Consider the following 19,277-nt stretch of genomic DNA (forward strand, 5'->3'; position numbering starts at 1 on the left):
ATAAAAGCCATATATGATAAACCCACAGCAAATATTATCCTCAATGGTGAAAAGTTAAAAGCATTTCTCCTAAAGTCAGAAACAAGACAAGGGCACCCACTCTCAGCACTACTATTCAACATAGTTTTGGAAGTTTTAGCCACAGGAATCAGAGAAGAAAAAGAAATAAAAGGAATCCAGATTGAAAAAGAAGAAGTAAAACTCTCACTATTTGCAGATGACATGATCCTCTATATAGAAACCCCTAAAGACTCCACCAGATAGTTACTAGAGCCAATTAATGAATATAGTAAAGGTGGAGGATGTAAAATTAACACACATAAATCCCTTGCATCCCTCTATACTAACAATGAGATAACAGAAACAGAAATTAAGGAAACAATTCCATTCATCATTGCAATGGAAAGAATAAAATACCTAGAAATAAATCTACCTAAAGAAACAAAACACCTATATATAGAAAACTATAAAACACTGCTGAAATAAAGAGGACACAAATAGATGGAGAAATATACTATGTTCATGGATTGAAAGAATCAATATAGTGAAAATGAGTACACTACCCAAAGCAATGTATAGATTCAGTGGAATCTCTGTCAAGCTACCAACGATATTTTTCAGAGAACTAGGACTAACAATTTCACAATTTGTACGGAAATACAAAAAACCTCAAATGCCTAAAGCAATCTTGACAGAGAAGAATGGAACTGGAGGAATCAACTTGCCTGACTTCAGACTAACCTACAAAGCTGGAGTCAACAAGACAGTATGGTACTGGCACAAAGACAGAAATATCAATCAATGGAACAAAATAGAAAGCCCAGAGATAAATCCATGCATGTATGGATACCTTATCTTCGACAAAGGAGGCAAGAATATACAATGGAGAAATGATGATCTTTTTAACGAGTGGTGCTGGGGAAAGTGGTCAACCATTTGTAAAAGAATGAAACTAGAACACTTTCTAACACCATACATAAAAATAAACTCAAAATGAATTAAAGATCTAAATGTAAGACCAGAAACTATAAAACTCCTAGAGGAAAACATAGGCAAAACACTCTCTGACATAAACCAGAGCAGGATCCTCTATGACCAACCTCCCAGAGTAATGGAAATAAAAGCAAAAATATACAAATGGGACCTAATTAAACTTAAAAAACTTTTGCAAAATGAAGGAAACTATATGCAAGTTGAAAAGACAGCCTTCAGAATGGGAGAAAATAATAGTAAATGAAGCAACTGACAAATTAATCTCAAAAATATACAAGAAACTCCTGAAGCTCAATTCCACAAAATAAATGACCGAATCAAAAATGGACCAAAGAACTTAACAGACATTTCTCCAAAGAAGACATATAGATGACAAACAACACATGAAAAGATGCTCAACATCACTCATTATTAGAGAAATGCAAACAAAACCTCAATGAGGTACCATGTCAGGCTGGTCAGAATGACTGCTATCAAAAAGTCTCCAAAAAATAAATGTTGGAGAGGGTGTGGAGGAAAGGGAACCCTCTTACACTGTTGGTGGGAATGCAAACTAGTATAGCCACTATGGAGAACAGTGTGGAGATTCCTGAACAAACTAGAAGTAGAACTGCCATACTACCTAGCAATCCCACTGCTGGGCATGCAAACTGGGGAAACCAGAATTAAAAGAGGCACGTGTTCCCCAATGTTCATCACAACACTGTTTTCAACAGTCAGGACATGGAAGCAACCTAGATATCCATCGGCAGACAAATGGATAAGAAAGCTGTGATACATATACACAATGGAATATTCAGTTCAGTTCAGTCGCTCAGTCATGTCCGATTCTTTGCAACCCCATGAACTGCAGCACGCCAGGCCTCCTTGTCCTAAACCAACTCCCAGAGTTCACCCAAACTCATGTCCATCGAGTCGGTGATACCATCCAGCCATCTCATCCTCTGTCGTCCCCTTCTCTTGCCCCCAATCCATCCCAGGGTCAGAATCTCTTTCGAATGAGTCTATGCTTCGCATGTGGTGGCCAAAGTATTGGAGTTTCAGTTTTAGCATCAGTCCTTCCAAAGAACACCTAGGGCTGATGTCCTTTAGAATGGACTGGCTGATCTCCTAGAATGGACTGGTTGGATCTCCTTGCAGTCCAAGGGACTCTCAAGAGTCTTCTCTAACACCACAGTTCAGAAGCATCAATTCTTTGGCGCTCAGCTTTCTTCACAGTCCAACTCTCACATCCATACATGACCACTGGAAAAATCATAGCCTTGACTAGACGGAAGTTTTTTAGCAAAGTAATCTCTCTGCTTTTGAATATGCTATCTAGGTTGGTCATAACTTTTCTTCCAAGGAGTAAGCGTCTTTTAATTTCATGGCTGCAATCACCATCTGCAGTGATTTTGGAGCTCCCGGGCTTCCCTGGTGGCTCAGATGGTAAAGCGTCTGCCTGCAGTGCAGGAGACCCGGGTTCAATCCCTAGGTTGGGAAGATCCCCTGGAGAAGGAAATGGCAACCCACTCCAGTACTCTTCCTGGAAAATTCCATGGACTGAGAGCCTGGTAGGCTACAGTGCATGGGGTCGCAAGGAGTCAGACACGACTGAGCAACTTCACTTTCACTTTCAAAATAAAGTCTGACACTGTTTCCACTGTTTCCCCATCTATTTCCCATGAAGTGATGGGACCAGATGCCACGATCTTCGTTTTCTGAATGTTGAGCTTTAAGCAAACTTTTTCACTCTCCTCATTTCACTTTCATCAAGAGGCTATTTAATTCTTCTTCACTTTCTGCTATAAGGGTGGCATCATCTGCATATCTGAGGTGATTGATATTTCTCCTGGCAATCTTCATTCCAGCTGGTGCCTCTTCCAGCCCAGCATTTCTTATGATATATTCTGCACATAAGTTAAAGAATCAGGGTGACAGTATACAGCCTTGACATACTCCTTTTCCTATTTGGAACCAGTCTGTTGTTCCATGTCCAGTTCTGACTGTTGCTTCCTGACCTGCATACAGATTTCTCAAGAGGCAGGTCAGATGGTCTGGTATTCACATCTCTTTCATAACTCTCCACAGTTTATTGTAATCCACCAAATCAAAGGCTTTGGCATAGTCAATAAAGCAGAAATATATGTTTTTCTGGAACTCTCTTCCATTTCTTGATGATCCAGCAAATGTTGGCAATTTGATCTCTGATTCCTCTGCCTTTTCTAAAATCAGCTTGAAGATCTGGAAGTTCATGGTTCACTTATTGCTGAAACCTGGCTTGGAGAATTTTGAGCATTACTTTACTAGCATGTGAGATGAGTGCAATTGTGCAGTAGTTGGAGCATTCTTTGGCATTGCCTTTCTTTGGGATTGGAATGAAAACTGACCTTTTCCAGTCCCGTGGCCACTGCTGAGTTTTCCAAATTTGCTAGCATATTGAGTGCAGCACTTTCACAGCATCATCTTCCAGGATTTGAAATAGGTCAACCGGAATTCCATCACCTCCACTAGTTTTGTTCATAGTGATGCTTTCTAAGGCCCATTTGACTTCACATTCCAGGATGTCTGGCTCTAGGTGAGTGATCACACCGTCATGATTATCTGGGTCGTGAAGATCTTTTTTGTACAGTTCTTCTGTGTATTCTTGCCACCTCTTCTTAATATCTTTTGCTTCTGTTAGGTCCAGACCATTTCTGTCCTTTATCAAGCCTATCTTTGCATGAAGTGTTCCCTTGGTATCTTAATTTTCTTGAAGAGACCTCTAGTCTTTCCCATTCTATTGTTTTCCTCTGTTTCTTTGCATTGATCATTGAAGAAGGCTTTCTTATCTCTTCTTGCTATTCTTTGGAACTCTGCATTCAGATGCTTATATCTTTCCTTTTCTCCTTTGCTTTTCACTTCTCTTCTTTTCACAGCTATTTGTAAGGCCTCCTCAGACAGCCATTTTGTTTTTTGCATTTCTTTTCCATGGGGATGGTCTTGATCCCTGTCTCCTGTACAATATCACAAGCCTCCGTCCATAGTACACCAGGCACTCTATCTATCAGATCTATTTCCTTAAATCTATTTCTCACTTCCACTGTATAATCATAAGGAGTTTGATTTAGGTCATAACTGAATGGTCTAGTGGTTTTCCCTACTTGCTTCACTTTAAGTATGAATTTGGCCATAAGGAACTCATGATCTGAGCCACAGTCAGCTCCTGGTCTTGTTTTTGCTGACTGTATAGAGCTTCTCCATCTTGGCTGCAAAGAATATAATCAGTCTGATTTTGGTGTTGACCATCTTGTGACATCCATGTGTAGAGTCTTCTCTTGTGTTGTTGAAAGAGGGTGTTTGCTATGACCAGTGCATTCTCTTGGCAAAACTCTGTTAGCCTTTGCCCTGCTTCATTCCATATTCCAAGGCCAAATTTGCCTATTACTCCAGGTGTTTCTTAACTTCCTACTTTTGCATTCCAGTCTGCTATAATGAAAAGGACATCTTTTTGGGGGTGTTAGTTCTAAAAGGTCTTGTAGGTCTTCTAGAAACGTTCAAATTCAGCTTCTTCAGCATTACTGGCTGGAACATAGGCTTCGGTTACTGTGATATTGAATGGTTTGCCTTGGAAATGAACAGAGATAATTCTGTCGTTTTTGAGATTGCATCCAAGTACTGCACTTCGGACGATTTTGCTGACCATGATGGCTACTCCATTTCTTCTAAGGGATTCCTGCCCGCAGTAGTAGATATAATGGTCATCTGAGTTAAATTCACCCATTCCAGTCCATTTTAGTTCACTGATTCTTAGAATGTCAACGTTCACTCTTGCCATCTCCTGTTTGACCACTTCCAATTTTCCTTGGTACATGGACCTAACATTCCAGGTTCCTATGCAATATTGCTGTTTACAGCATTGGACCTTGCTTCTATCACCAGTCACATCCACAACTGGGTATTGTTTTTGCTTTGACTCCATCCCTTCATTCTTTCTGGAGTTATTTCTCCACTGATCTCCAGTAGCATATTGGGCACCTACTGACCTGGGGAGTTCCTCTTTCAGCATCCTTTCATTTTGCCTTTTCATACTGTTCATGGGGTTCTCAAGGCAAGAATACTGAAGTGGTTTGCCGTTCCCTTCTCCAGTGGACCACATTCTGTCAGACCTCACCACCATGACCCTCCCGTCTTGGGTGGCCCCACAGGGCATGGCTTAGTTTCACTGAGTTAGACAAGGCTGTGGTCTGTGTGATCAGATTGACTAGTTTTCTGTGATTATGGTTTGAGTGTCTACCCTCTGATGACTCTCACAACACCTACCATCTTACTTGGGTTTCTGTTACCTTGAACATGGGGTATCTCTTCGCGGCTGCTCCAGCAAAGCGCAGCCACTGCTCCTTACCTTGAACGAAGGGTATCTCCTCACATCAGCCCCTCCTAACCTTGAATGTGGAGTAGCTCCTCTCAGCCCTCTTGTACCCGCGCAGCCACTGCTCACTTTTGCTATGGTCATCTGGGGTGGCAGCGGTTCCAGCTTGTTCTCTGTTGGGCAGCCGGGGCTGGGGCTCCACAACATTAGCCCCCTCACCTATGCTGCCTCCTTAGGGTGCTGCAATCCCAGGGCTAGAGGATCAGGGGAGGCTCGGTCTCAGGAGCACAGTGGTGGAGAACAAGCTGCCAGCTTGCCAGTAATGGAATATTACTCAGCTATTAAAAAAGAATGCATTTGAATCCGTTCTAATGAGGTGGATGAAACAGGAGCCTCTTATACATAGTGAGTGAAGTCACTCACTTGTGTCAGACTCTGCAACCCCATGGACTGTAGCCTACCAGCCTCCTCTGTCCATGGGATTTTCCAGACAAGAATACTTGAGTGGGTTGCCATTTCCTTCTCCAGGGGATCTTCCCAGTGCAGGGATCAAACCCAGGTCTCCTGCATTGTAGGCAGATTCTTTTATCATCTGAGCCACCAGGGAAGTCTGACATTTATAGTGATGTAAGTCCGAAAGAAAAACATCAATACAGTATATTAATGCATATATATGGAATTTAGAAATATGGTAATGATGACCCTATATGTAAGACACCAAAAGAGACTTAGATGTAAAGATAGTCTTTTGGACTCTGTGGGAGAAGGCGAGGGTGGATGATTTGAGAGAATAGCACTGAAACATGTATATTATCATATGCGAAATAGATATTCAGTCCAGGTTCGATGCATGAGACAGGGTACTCAGGGCTGGTGCACTGGGATGACCCTGAGGGATGGGATGGGAAGGGAAGTGGGAGGGAGTTTAGGATGGGGAACAAATGTACACCCATGTCTGATTCATGTCAATGTATGGGGAAAACTGCTACAATATTTTAAAGTAATTATCATCCAATTAAAATTAATTAATTAATTTTTAAAAATTGATGGAGAAATGAAAAGGTTTCCAGACAAGCAAAAGTTATGAGAATTCAGTACCACCAAACCAGGTTTACAACAAATGTTAAAGGAAATTATATAGCCAAGAAATACACGGGAAGTAGAAACATCTACAAAATCGACCCCAAACAATTAAGTAAATGGCAATGGGAACATATATATCAATAATTACTTCAAATGTAAATAGATTAAATGCTTCAACCAAAGACACAGACTGGCTGAATGGATTTAAAAAAAAGACCCATATATATATTGTCTACAAGAAACCCACTTGAGACCTAAAGACACATACAGACTGAAAGTGAGATGATGGGAAAATATATTTCATGCAAATGGGAAGCAAAAGAAAGTTGGAGTAGCCATCCTCATATCAGACAAAATAGACCTTAAAATAAAGAAGATTACAGGAATTAAGGACACTACATAATGATCAAGGGATCAATCCAAAAGGAAGACAAAACAATTGTAAATATCTATGGATCCAAACGGAGGAGGTGATGGCACCCCACTCCAGTACTGTTGCTTGGAAAATCCCATGGACAGAGGAGCCTGGTAGGCTGCAGTCCATGGGGTCGCAAAGAATCAGACACGACAGAGTGACTTCACTTTCACTTTTCAGTTACATGCATTGGAGAAGGAAACGGCAACCCACTCCAGTGTTCTTGCCTGCAGAATCCCAGGGACAGGGGAACCTGGTGGGCTGCCATCTATGGGGTCGCACAGAGTCAGACACTACTGAAGTGACTTAGCAGCAGCATGCATCCAAAATAGGAGTACCTCAATACATAAAAAAATTAAACACTAACACATAAAAGGAGAAATTGACAGTGACACAATAATAGTAGGAGACTTTAACACCCCACTCACACCAATGGGCAGATCATGAAAACAAAATTAATAAGGAAACTCAAGTCTTATATGATACCTTAGATGAGATACATCTCATTGATATCTTCAGGACATTTCATCCAAATGCAAAAGAATACAACTTCTTCTCAAGTGCACATGGAACATTCTCCAGAATGGACCACATCTTTAGTCACAAATCAAGCCTCAGTAAATAAGAAAATTGAAATCATATCAAGCATCTGACCAAAATGCTATGAGACTGGATATCAATTACAAGAAAAAAAAAAAAAAAACCGTAAGAAACACAAACACATGGAGATTAAACAACACGTTTCTAAATAACCAGCAGTTTACTGAAGAAATCAAAAGGGAAATCAAAAAATTTCTAGAAGCAAATGACAATGCAAACACACAATTCAAAACCCATGGGATGCAGCAAAAGGAATTATAAGAGTAAAGTTTATAGCAATACAATCCTACCTCAAGAAACAAACAAACAAAAAACATTGAATAGACAACGTAACTTTACACCTAAAACAACTGGAAAAAAAAGAAAAAAATATTAGAAGGAAAGAAATCATAAATATCCAAGCAGAAATAAATGAAAAAGCAATTTAAAAAAAAAAACAATAGTAAGGATTAATAAAACTAAAAGCTGGTTCTTTGAGAAGAAAAACAAAATTGACAAGCCTTTAGCCAGATTCATCAAGAAAAAAGAGAGAATAATCAAATCAACAAAATTAGAATTGAAAAAGGAGATGTTACAACAGACCATGCAGAAATACAAAGAATTATAAGAGACTACTATGAACAACTATATGGCAAAAAATGGGTAACCTGGAAGAAATGCACAGATTCTTAGAAAAGTTCATCTTCCAAGACTGAACCAGGAATAAATAGAAATTATGAATAACCCAATTACAAGCACTGAAAATGAAGCTGTGATTTAAAAAAACCTCCCAGAAAACGAAAGCCCAGGACCAGATGGCTTCACAGGAGACTTCTATCAAACATTTAGAGAAAAGCTAATGCCTATTCTTCTAAAGCTCTTTCAAAAAATTGCAGAGAAAGGAACACTTCCAAACTCATTGTAAGAGGTCATCATCACCCTGATACCAAAACCAGACAAAGATTCCACAAAAAAGAGAAAACTACAGGCCAATATCACTGATGAACATAGATGCAAAAATCCTCAACAAAATTTTAGTAAACAATTCAGCAGCACATCAAAATTTCAAAAACCATGATCAAGTTGGGTTTATTTCTGGAATGCAAGGATTCTTCAATATATGTAAAGCAAACAGTGTGATATTCTATATGAACAAATTGAAAGATAAAAACCGTATGATAATCTCAATAGATGAAAAAAAAGCCTCTGAAAAAAATTCAGCACCCATTTGTGATTAAAAGCCCTCAAAAGCTGGGCATAGAAGGAACCTACCTCAACACAGTAAAGGCCATTTATGATAAGCCTACAGCAAACATTATTCTCAAGGGTGAATAACTGAAAGCATTCCCCCTAAGATCAGGAACAAGACAAGGGTGTCCACTCCAACACTACTGGTCAACATAGTTCTGGAGGACCTAGCTACAGCAATCAGAGAAGAAAAAGAAAACGAATCCAGATCAGAAAAGAAGAAATAAAGCTCTCACTGTATGCAGATGACATGATACTGTACATAGAAAACTCTAAAGATAGTATCAGAAAATTACTAGAGCTAATCACTGAATTTAGCAAAGTTGCAGGATATGAAATCAATACACAGAAATCACTTGCATTTCTATATACTAACAATGGAAAACCAGAAATAGAAACTAAGGAATCAATCCCATTCACCATTGCAACAAAAAGAATTAAACATCTAGGAATAAACTTATCTATGGAAACGAACTGTACACAGAAAATTATAAGACACTAATGAAAGAAATCAAAGATGACATAAACAGAGAGATATTCCATTTTCCTGGGTAGGAAGAATCAATATTGTGAAAATGACTATACTACCAAATGCAATCCACAGATTCAGTGTTTCCCCTCTCAAATGACCAATGGCATTTTTCACAGAACTAGAAAAAATATTTCAAAATTCATATGGAAACACAAAAGACCCCGAATAGCCAAATTAGTCTTAAGAAAGAAGAATGGAGCTGGGGGAATCAACCTTCCTGACTTCAGATTATACTACAAAGCTATGGTCATCAAGACAGCATGATACTGGCACAAAAAGAGAAATATAGACCAATGGAATAAGATTGAAAGCCCAGAAATAAACCCATGCACATATGGGTACCTTATTTTTTACAAAGGAGGCAAGAAAACACAATGGGGCAAAGATAAACCCTTCAATAAATGGTGCTTGGAAAACTGGACAGCTACATGTAAAAGAATGAAATTAGAACACTTACTAACACCATACACAAAGATAAACTCAAAATGGATTAAAGACCTAAGTGTAAAACCAGAAACTATAAAACTCCTAGAGGAAAACATAGGCAGAACACTCGATGACATAAATCAAGGCAAGATCCTCTATGAACCACCTCTTCTGTTCAGTTCAGTCACTCAGTCGTGTGCAACTCTTTGCGACCTCATGAACCACAGCACGCCAGGCCTCCCTGTCCATCACTAACTCCCAGAATACACCCAAACTCTTGTCCATTGTGTCAGTGATGCCATCAAACCATCTCATCCTCTGTCGTCCCCTTCTCCTCCTGCCCTCAATCTTTCTCAGCATCAGAGTCTTTTCAAATGAGTCAGCTCTCCGCATCAGGTGGCCAAAGTATTGGGGCTTCAGCTTCAACATCAGTCCCTCCAATGAACACCCAAAACTGATCTCCTTTGGGATAGACTGGTTAGATTTCCTTGCAGTCCAAGGGACTCTCAAGAGTCTTCTCCAACACCACAGTTAAAAAGCATCAATTCCTTAACACTCAGCTTTCTTTGTAGTCCAACTTTCACATCCATACATGACTACTGGAAAAACCATAGCTTTTACTAGATGGACATTTGTTGGCAAAGTAATGTTTCTGCTTTTCAATATGCTGTCTAGATTGGTCATAACTTTCCTTCCAAGGAGCAAGCATCTTTTAATTTCATGGCTGCAATCACCATCTGCAGTGATTTGGGAGCCCACAAAAATAAAGTCAGCCACTGTTTCCACTGTTTCCCCATCTATTTGCCATGAAGTGATGGGAAAGGATGCCATGATCTTAGTTTTCTGAATATTGAGCTTTAAGCCAACGTTTTCACTATCCTCTTTCACTTTCATCAAGAGGCTCTTTAGTTCTTCTTCATTTTCTGCCATAAAGGTGGTGTCATCAGCATAACTGAGGTCATTGATATTTCTTCTGGCAATCTTGATTCCAGCTTGTGCTTCCTCCAGCCCAGCATTTCTCGTGATATACGCTGCATATAAGTTAAATAAGCAGGGTGACAATATACAGCCTCGACTTATACTTTTTCCTATTTGGAACCAGTCTGTTGTTCCATGTCCAGTTCTAACTGTTGCTTCCTGACCTGCATACAGGTTTCTCAAGAGGTTCCATTACTCTAAAAACCACCTCTTAGAGTAATGGAAAGAAAAACATAAGTAAACAAGTGGGACCTGATTAAACTTAAAATCTTTTCACAGGAAAGGGAACTATAAGCAAGGTGAAAAGACAGCCCTCAGAATCAGAGAAAATAATAGCAAATGAAACAACTGACAAAAGATTAATTTCCAAAATATACAAACAGGTCATACAACTGAATGCCAGAAAAACAAACAACCCAATCAAAAAGTGAGAAAAATACCTAAACAGACATTTCTCCAAAGAAGACATACCGATGGCTAACAAACACATGAAAAGATGCTCAACATCGCTCATTATTAGAGAAATGCAAATCGAAACTACAGTGAGATATCACCTCACACTGGTCAGAATAGCCATCATCAAAAAGTCTACGAACAATAAATGCTGGAGAGTGTGTGGAGAAAAGGGAATGCTCTTGCACTGTTGGTGGGAATGTAAATTGATACAGGAACTATGGAAGACGGTATGGAGATTCCTTTAAAAACTAGGAATAAAACCACCATATGATCCAGCAATCCCACTCCTAGGCATATGCCCTGATGAGACCAAAGTTGAAAAAGACATATGTATAACATTTTTCACTGCAGCATTATTTGCAGTAGCTAGAACATGGAAGCAACCTAGATGTCCATCGATAGATGAATGGATAAATAAGTTTTGGTATATATACACAATACCCAGCCATAACAATGAACACATTTGAGTAAGTTCTGATGAGGTGGATGAACCTAGAACCTATTATACAGAGTGAAGTATGACAGAAAGAGAAAGATAAATTCTGTATTCTAATACATATATACGGAATCTAGAAACAATAGCACTGAAGAATTTATTTTCCGGGCAACAGTGGAGAAACAGACATAGAGAATAGACTTATGGATTTGGGGAGAGGGGAAGAGAGAGTGAGATGTGTGGAAAGAGTTACCTGGAAACTTACATTACCATATGTAAAATAGATAGGCAACAGGAATTTGCTGTATGGCTCAGGAAACCAAACACGGGCTCTGTATCAATCTAGAGCTGTGGGATGAGGCGGGAGATGGGAGGGAGGTTCAAAAGGGCCGGGATATATGTGTACTTATGGCTGATTCATGTTGAGGTTTGACAGAAAACAAAATTCTGTAAAGCAATTATCCTTCAATAAAAAAAAAAAAATAAAAAAATTCTACAGATAGCAAATGCTCAAGAGTGTGTGGAGAAAAGAGAACCCTCCTGAAATATTGGTGGGAATGTAAATTGGCACATCCTCTATGTAGAACAGTATGGAAATCCCTTTAAAAACTAAAATTTGTGTTACCATCAGTTCAGTTCAGTTCAGTTCAGTCGCTCAGTCGTGTCCAACTCTGCGACCCCATGAATCGCAGCACGCCAGGCCTCCCTGTCCATCACCAACTCCAGAGTTCACTCAGATTCATGTCCATCTAGTCAGTGATGCCATCCAGTCATTCATCCTCTGTCGTCCCCTTCTCCTCCTGCCCCCAATCCCTCCCAGCATCAGAGTCTTTTCCAATGAGTCAACTCTTCGCACGAGGCGGCCAAAGTACTGGAGTTTCAGCTTTAGCATCATTCCTTCCAAAGAAATCCCAGGGCTGATCTCCTTTAGAATAGACTGGTTGGATCTCCTTGCAGTCCAAGGGACTCTCAAGAGTCTTCTCCAACACCACAGTTCAAAAGCATCAATTCTTCGGCGCTCAGCATTCTTCACAGTCCAACTCTCACATCCATACATGAGTACTGGAAAAACCATAGCCTTGACTAGACGGACCTTAGTTGGCAAAGTAATGTCTCTGCTTTTGAATATACTATCTAGGTTGATCATAACTTTTCTTCCAAGGAGTAAGCGTCCTTTAATTTCATGGCTACAGTCACCATCTGCAGTGATTTTGGAGCCCAAAAACATAAAGTCAGCCACTGTTTCCACTGTTTCCCCATCTATTTTCCATGAGGTGATGGGACCGGATGCCATGATCTTCCTTTTCTGAATGTTGAGCTTTAAGCCAACTTTTTCACTCTCCTCTTTAACTTTCATCAAGAGGCCTTTTAGTTCCTCTTCACTTTCTGCCATAAGGGTGGCATCATCTGCCTATCTGAGGTTATTGATATTTCTCCCAGCAATCTTGATTCCAGCTTGTTCTTCCAGTCCAGCGTTTCTCATGATGTACTCTGCATAGAAGTTAAGTAAGCAGGGTGACAACATGCAGCCTTGATGTATTCCTTTTCCTATTTGGAACCAGTCTGTTGTTCCATGTCCAGTTCTAACTGTTGCTTCCTGACCTGCATACAGATTTCTCAAGAGGCAGGTCAGGTGGTCTGGTATTCCTATCTCTTTCAGAATTTTCCACAGTTTATTGTGATCCACACAGTCAAAGGCTTTGGCATAGTCAATAAAGCAGAAATAGATGTTTTTCTGGAACTCTCTTGCTTTTTCCATAATCCAGTGGATGTTGGCAATTTGATCTCTGATTCCTCTGCCTTTTCTAAAACCAGCTTGAACATCAGGAAGTTCACAGTTCACGTACTGCTGAAGCCTGGCTTGGAGAATTTTGAGTATTACTTTACTAGCATGTGAGATGAGTGCAATTGTGCAGTAGTTTGAGCATTCTTTGGCATTGCCTTTCTTTGGGACTGGAATGAAAGCTGACCTTTTCCAGTCTTGTGGCCACTGCTGAGTTTTCCAAATTTGCTGGCATATTATCCTGCAATATGACTCCTGGGCATATACCCAGAGAAAACTCTAATTCGAAAAGATGTATGCACTACAATGTTAATGGCAGCACTACTTACAATAGCTAAGACATGAAAGCAACCTAGATGCCCATCGACAGATGAATAGATAAAGAAGATGTGGTACATGTATACAGTGGAATGCTATCATCCAGAAAAACTTGGACTTCAAGGAGATCAAACCAGTCAATCCTAAAGGAAATCAGTCCTGAATATTCATTAGAAGGACTAATGCTGAAGCTAAAACTCCAATCCTTCGGCCACCTTATACAAAGAACTGACTCGTTGGAAAAGACCTTGACGCTGGGAAAGATTCAAGGCAGGAAGAAAAGGGGGGCGACAGAGGATGAAATGGTTGGATGGTATCACTGACTTGATGGATATGAGTTTGAGCAAGCTCCAGGAGTTGGTGATGGACAGAGAAGCCTGGCATGCTGCAGTCTGTGGGGTTGCAGAGAGTTGGATATGACTGAACAACTGAACTGAACTGAATGCTACTTGCAGCCACATGAATACACCTAGACATTAACATACTAAGTGAAGTCAGACAAAGACAAATACCATGTGATATCACTTATATGTGGAATCTAAAATATGATAACAAATGAACTTACTTTCAAAACAGAAACAGACTCGTAGACATAGAAAACAAAATCATGGTTACCAAAGTGGAAAGGGATGGGACAGGGATAAATTAAGAGTTTGGGATTAGCAGACACAAACTACTGTATATAAAATAGGTAAACAACAAAGTCCTACTCCATATCACAGGGAACTATATCCAATATCCTGTAATAAAGCATAATGGAAAATAACATGAAATACACACACATATATATACACACACATACATATATATGCATATACATATATATATATATATATATATATATATATATATATCACTTTGTTGCACACCAAAAATTAACACAACATTACAAATCAACTATACTTCATTAAAAAAAAAAAGTAGTAAATCGTCAAAAGGAGGAAGGGTCAGCAAACCAGAACCCACAAGCCAAGTGTGACCTGTTTCCTGTTTCTGTAAATAAAATTTTATTGGCCCCCAGATATGCCTGTTTGTTTATGTATTGTCTATATCTTCTTTTATGTGAAACAGAGCTGATGGTTGCAATTAAAATCATATGACCTGAAAAGGTCTAAAATATTTATTATCTTGGCCTTTACAAAAAAAGTTTACTGATACCTGTACTGGAGAATTAAATAATCTTTGAGTGGGCCTAATAGACCATGCTCCAGTATAATGCTTAATGGGTATACAATTCACATTTTGCCTTATTGCCAAGTTTTGGATATTCTTCCTAAATACCCCTCTTTGAATCTCACTCCCTTATATCCATTACATCCCTTACATCCAGCACAGATCTCCCTACTTGGGTCTCACTCATTGATTTCTGCTCCTTCCTAACAGGAAATCATAACTACTTTTGGAGCCCTGGGAGATCAGAAGGATGAACCATGGCCTGGAAGAATCTGACCACTAACTTTCTTTGTCTGTGTCTCTCACCAGGCCTGCCTGTCATGTCATCAACAAATTCACCGGAATGCACCTATATGCCCTCTGTGCAAAGCCAAGAGTCGGTCCAGGAATCCCAAAAAGCCAAAACGGAAGCAGGATGAATGAAGAGAGGGAGAACACTTAGAGCTCTGCAGCTCATAACCCCTCCCCTTGACCAGAGTGATTGATGTCTCCATGTGAAAGAACCCTTCCCCACTTCTATTTAATGTGATAGAAGCACAACCCCCCTTTCACTTTGCTTTTATTTCTTTCTGCTGTCAGACTTTCTGGTTTAGGAAGAGGTGTTGTTCAGGTGCTAATGACAGTTGTGTCTGAAGATCCCTTCTCTCTCACCCACATTTTAACCCCTGCCCTTGTTAGGAGACAAAGGAAGGGCAGAAATCCCAGATGTGATTCTCTGTCTCTTGCTTCTGAGGCCTAGTGCCTAAGGCGTGAGGGCTGAGTAGTCCCATATCTTTTTTCAGGTGAAGGTTCCAGTGTTTCCCCTCCCTGTACTTTTACTTTAGGCTCTGAAGGGACAACATTCTTTTTCCTGGACTTTCCAGTAGGTTTGGTGCATATATCTCCCCCACTCCCACCCTCATCTCATCCTCAAGGGCCAGAGGCAGCTTGGACAAGCTCTCCTTTTCGTATTAATTTGGGAGGCCTAGCTGTTTTATTAGAGTTTACCACCCCATTACCCCCTACCCTGACAGTTTCCCAGATATACTAAAGTTCTCAGGTACCAGGTTATGTGTCTGAGAACCCTAAAATCTGTGGACTTTTCTCCAATAATAACCCCAGCTTTCGAAAATTAGTAGTAGATGTTCCCCACAGTGAAATCAAGGAGCCAGACCTACTCTGCAAGTCCTGCCTAATTTGTTTCCTAAGTCTGAGGGCTCTGCTATAGGGGCTGTGTTAGGCTGGAGAGATTCCAGGATGACATTCGTGTTACTTTTTGTTCAAAACCTTTTAACTACTCCAATGGTGTATCTTAGAGTTCAGAGTAATGGGTTGTGATTCAACTGAATGCCAGTCACTACCATGCAGGTAGGTGAGACCTCTACTTCAGTCATCCCTCCCTCTCTTGGGTTGGCTCTCTTCTCTAAGGCAGCCTCAGCTCAGGTCAGCTTTTGGTGACTCCCTTTCCAGTGAATTGTGCAGGTGACTTTCCCTCTGAGAAGAAAAGATTCCAGTTTCCCCTAAGCCCTACACCTCTTCCTCTTAAACTTAAGGGATGGGACGGGGACTGACTGAAAAAATGTTGGCTTCAGGTATCAGGCCCTGGCTAGGTAGGGGAGGATATTTTTCCTTCCTTTCTTAACTGTACTTTTAAGTTACCACAGTGTCTGTATGTTCATAATATATAGAAGGTTCCTCTGCTCTTTGAAAGTAAGAGCATTATGTCTGTACAAATTCTTTTAAATAAACATTTGTTCATTGGAATAAATACTCAGTGCTTACTAGTGCCAGGTAATAGAAAAGATGTAATGCCCTTTCCCCTTCTGGGTAGCTCTTCTTCACTCTTCTTTATTCTACCATATAAATAAGAAAATCAGGAGCATCACTGCATAATAATTTGCCCTATTTTATAATAATTTCCATTTATTCAGTGCCTACTCTGTGTCGGGTCTCTATGTAAGATGCTTTGTATAAACGATTGTATTTGATTTTCAAAACAACATCTCAAGCTAAGTATTCTTATTGCCGTTTTCCAAAAATGTAAACTGAAGCTCAGAGAAGTAACTTGTACAGAGTTAAACAGACAGCTAGTAAGAGAAATTTCAGGATTTGAACTCAGATTTGTCTGGTTCCATAGTCCATTTTTTCCCCCTACTTTTTCTCCATGGTCATTTTATAAAGCTTTTCTCCCTTTTGGGATGGCTTTATCACAGGAGTAGTTGAAATAACTCTGAACTAGAAGTCAGAGACTATGAATTCAATGACTGATGCAGGAGTATAGAGGCCTGGTCCCCTATGGGGATATAATAGGGAACACCTCTGAAAGGCCATCCCAGCTTCAGAGCTCCCCATGGGTGGACTGTGGTTTCCATTAAAACTGAGTTGGTAGCTCAGCTGGTAAAGAATCCACCTGCAATGCGGGAGACCTGGGTTTGATCCCTCAGTTGGGAACATCCCCTGGAGGAGGGCATGGCAACCCACTCCAGTATTCTTGACAGGAGAATCCCAATGGACAGAGGGGCCTGGTGCGCTACAGTCCATGGGTCACAAAGAGTCAGACATGACTGAGCAACTAAGCACACACACAGCAGTTCAATAGCTCCTTCTGTCAAATCCTGCCTTCTTCTTTTCCCTTTTCTTTTATAAGTGTTGATCCCATGGGCACCCTAGTTAATATTCTGTACATTAAACTGTCCCAGTTCTTTCCAGAAACCCAACAGCTGACAGAAATTTCTCTGGTCAGTGTTGTCATCTGGAAAAATGGAAAAAGTAATAGTACCTATTTCTGGCATTGTTGAGAGCAATGTGAGGCATGGAGTAAGCACTCAATGCCAGGCATATAGCAAGTACTTCTTCCCCTTGCACCTCTGGCATCAGGTAGATTGGATGGCCACACAAAAAATAATATCTTAGATTCCCCTGGTGGTCCAGTTAGTGTCTGCTTGTCAATGCAGGGGACATGAATTCAGTTCCTGGTCCAGAATGATTCCACATGCCGTGGTGCAACTAAGTCCATGTGAAGCCCAGGCACCCTAGAGCCTGTGCTCTGTGACAAGAGAAGCCCCTACAATGAGAAGCCCACAAATCAAAACTAGAGAGTAACCCTGCTTTCCACAATTAGAGAAAGCCCATGTGCAGCAGCAAAGTCCCAGTGCAGCCAAAAATAAATAAAAGTAATTTAAAAGAAACAAAGGAATACCATTTGTCTTAGCTGACATCACCATCTCAGATTTTGTTCAGCTACAAGGCTGCTTTTGAGGTGGCTTAAACTCACTCTGCAAATGGGGGACACTCGCCTGTGTGACTTGAAGTACACCTTAACCTATATTGACCTGTAAAGTATAGGAGAAATGGTTATTGCTCTGCATCTTTGGCACATTGGAGGTCAAATCTGTCAATTCAGTTGTAGCACAAATAGTCAGGTCAGCCATTTTCCAGGGAACACTTCTGAATGAGAAGGGAATAATCAAATGTTGAGCACCTATGTCTTCCAGCGACTGGGTGGGGTGCTACTATTTCATTTAGTTTTTCTAGCTCATCTATCTATTGTTGCAAAGCAATCAACCCCAAAACTTAGCAACTTAAAATAGCCATCATCTGTTTGCTTGTGATTCTGCAATTGGAGCAGGACTTGCTGTGAATGGTTTATTTCTATTCCATGTGGTGTTACCTCAGACAGCTTGGCTGGGGCTGAAGGGATGAAGATATATGCCCCCTCATATCTGGTACCTCAGTTGTAGTGGCTAAAACAGCTGTGGGCTGCCTGGGCCTCCCAACTCCCTTTATAGTATTTTATCCTCCTTTCTTTCTTCATTGGGCCTCCCTTTCCAGGTAGAACAGTGAGACTTTTTTTTTTTTTTAATGTGGCGCCAGTCTTCCCAGAGGATGAGAACCAAAACTGCAAGGCCTTTTGTTGCATAAAACCAGAAGTCATACAGCAAAACTGCTGCTGTACTCTACTGGTCAAAGCAAGTCACAGAACCAATCTAGATTTAAGGAGTGGGGAAAAGAGACTCTACCTCTTGATAGCAGGAGCTGCATTCATGTCAAAGATGGGAGGAATTGTTGTTCATATTTGCAGATAACTTACCACATCATCCAACAACAAACTTACATTATGTGCGTCCATTTTTACAGATGATAAAACTGAGGCTCAAAAAAAGGGGAAAGTAGTTTCCCAACAAACAACTAGGAAGGGGCAAAGCCAAGAGGCAAACCTAGGTCTGTCTGCCTTTAAAGCCTGTGTTTCTTCTACCTAAAAGCAATTATTTAGGTAGGTCTGAGACCTGGTTAGAGGAGACTAAAGAAAACAAAATACAGTAAAAGACAAAGACGATGTGGGTGAAGGAGAGAGAAGAAGGAAGAGGAACAGAGTAAGAAATTATTTGTTATACTGGTAAAATGCTTTATACTTAAAGCACCTTATTCAACATTCTTGTTTAATTCTCATTTTAATAGCCCTGTACTATTAGGAGAGCATGTAGTATTACATTTTATAGATGAGACCCAGAAAGGGGAGCTGACTCACCTGATGTCACTTAGCAAGTT

General features: G+C 40.3%; 1 protein-coding gene across 1 annotated transcript in view; it reads left to right on the forward strand.

Annotated features, from left to right (window-relative positions):
• The window catches only part of ZC4H2 (zinc finger C4H2-type containing), a 76,517-nt gene extending 60,125 nt beyond the window's left edge, over positions 1 to 16,392 (forward strand). The window contains exon 5 of the mRNA XM_052663520.1: positions 15,060 to 16,392. Coding sequence (XP_052519480.1) covers positions 15,060 to 15,173 — 114 coding nt within the window. The 3' untranslated portion in view covers positions 15,174 to 16,392. The remainder of the gene's footprint in view (positions 1 to 15,059) is intronic.
• The last annotated feature ends 2,885 nt before the right edge of the window (positions 16,393 to 19,277 follow it).

The sequence above is a fragment of the Budorcas taxicolor genome, chromosome X (genome assembly GCF_023091745.1).
Source record: "Budorcas taxicolor isolate Tak-1 chromosome X, Takin1.1, whole genome shotgun sequence".
NCBI classification, from domain to species: Eukaryota; Metazoa; Chordata; class Mammalia; order Artiodactyla; family Bovidae; genus Budorcas; species Budorcas taxicolor.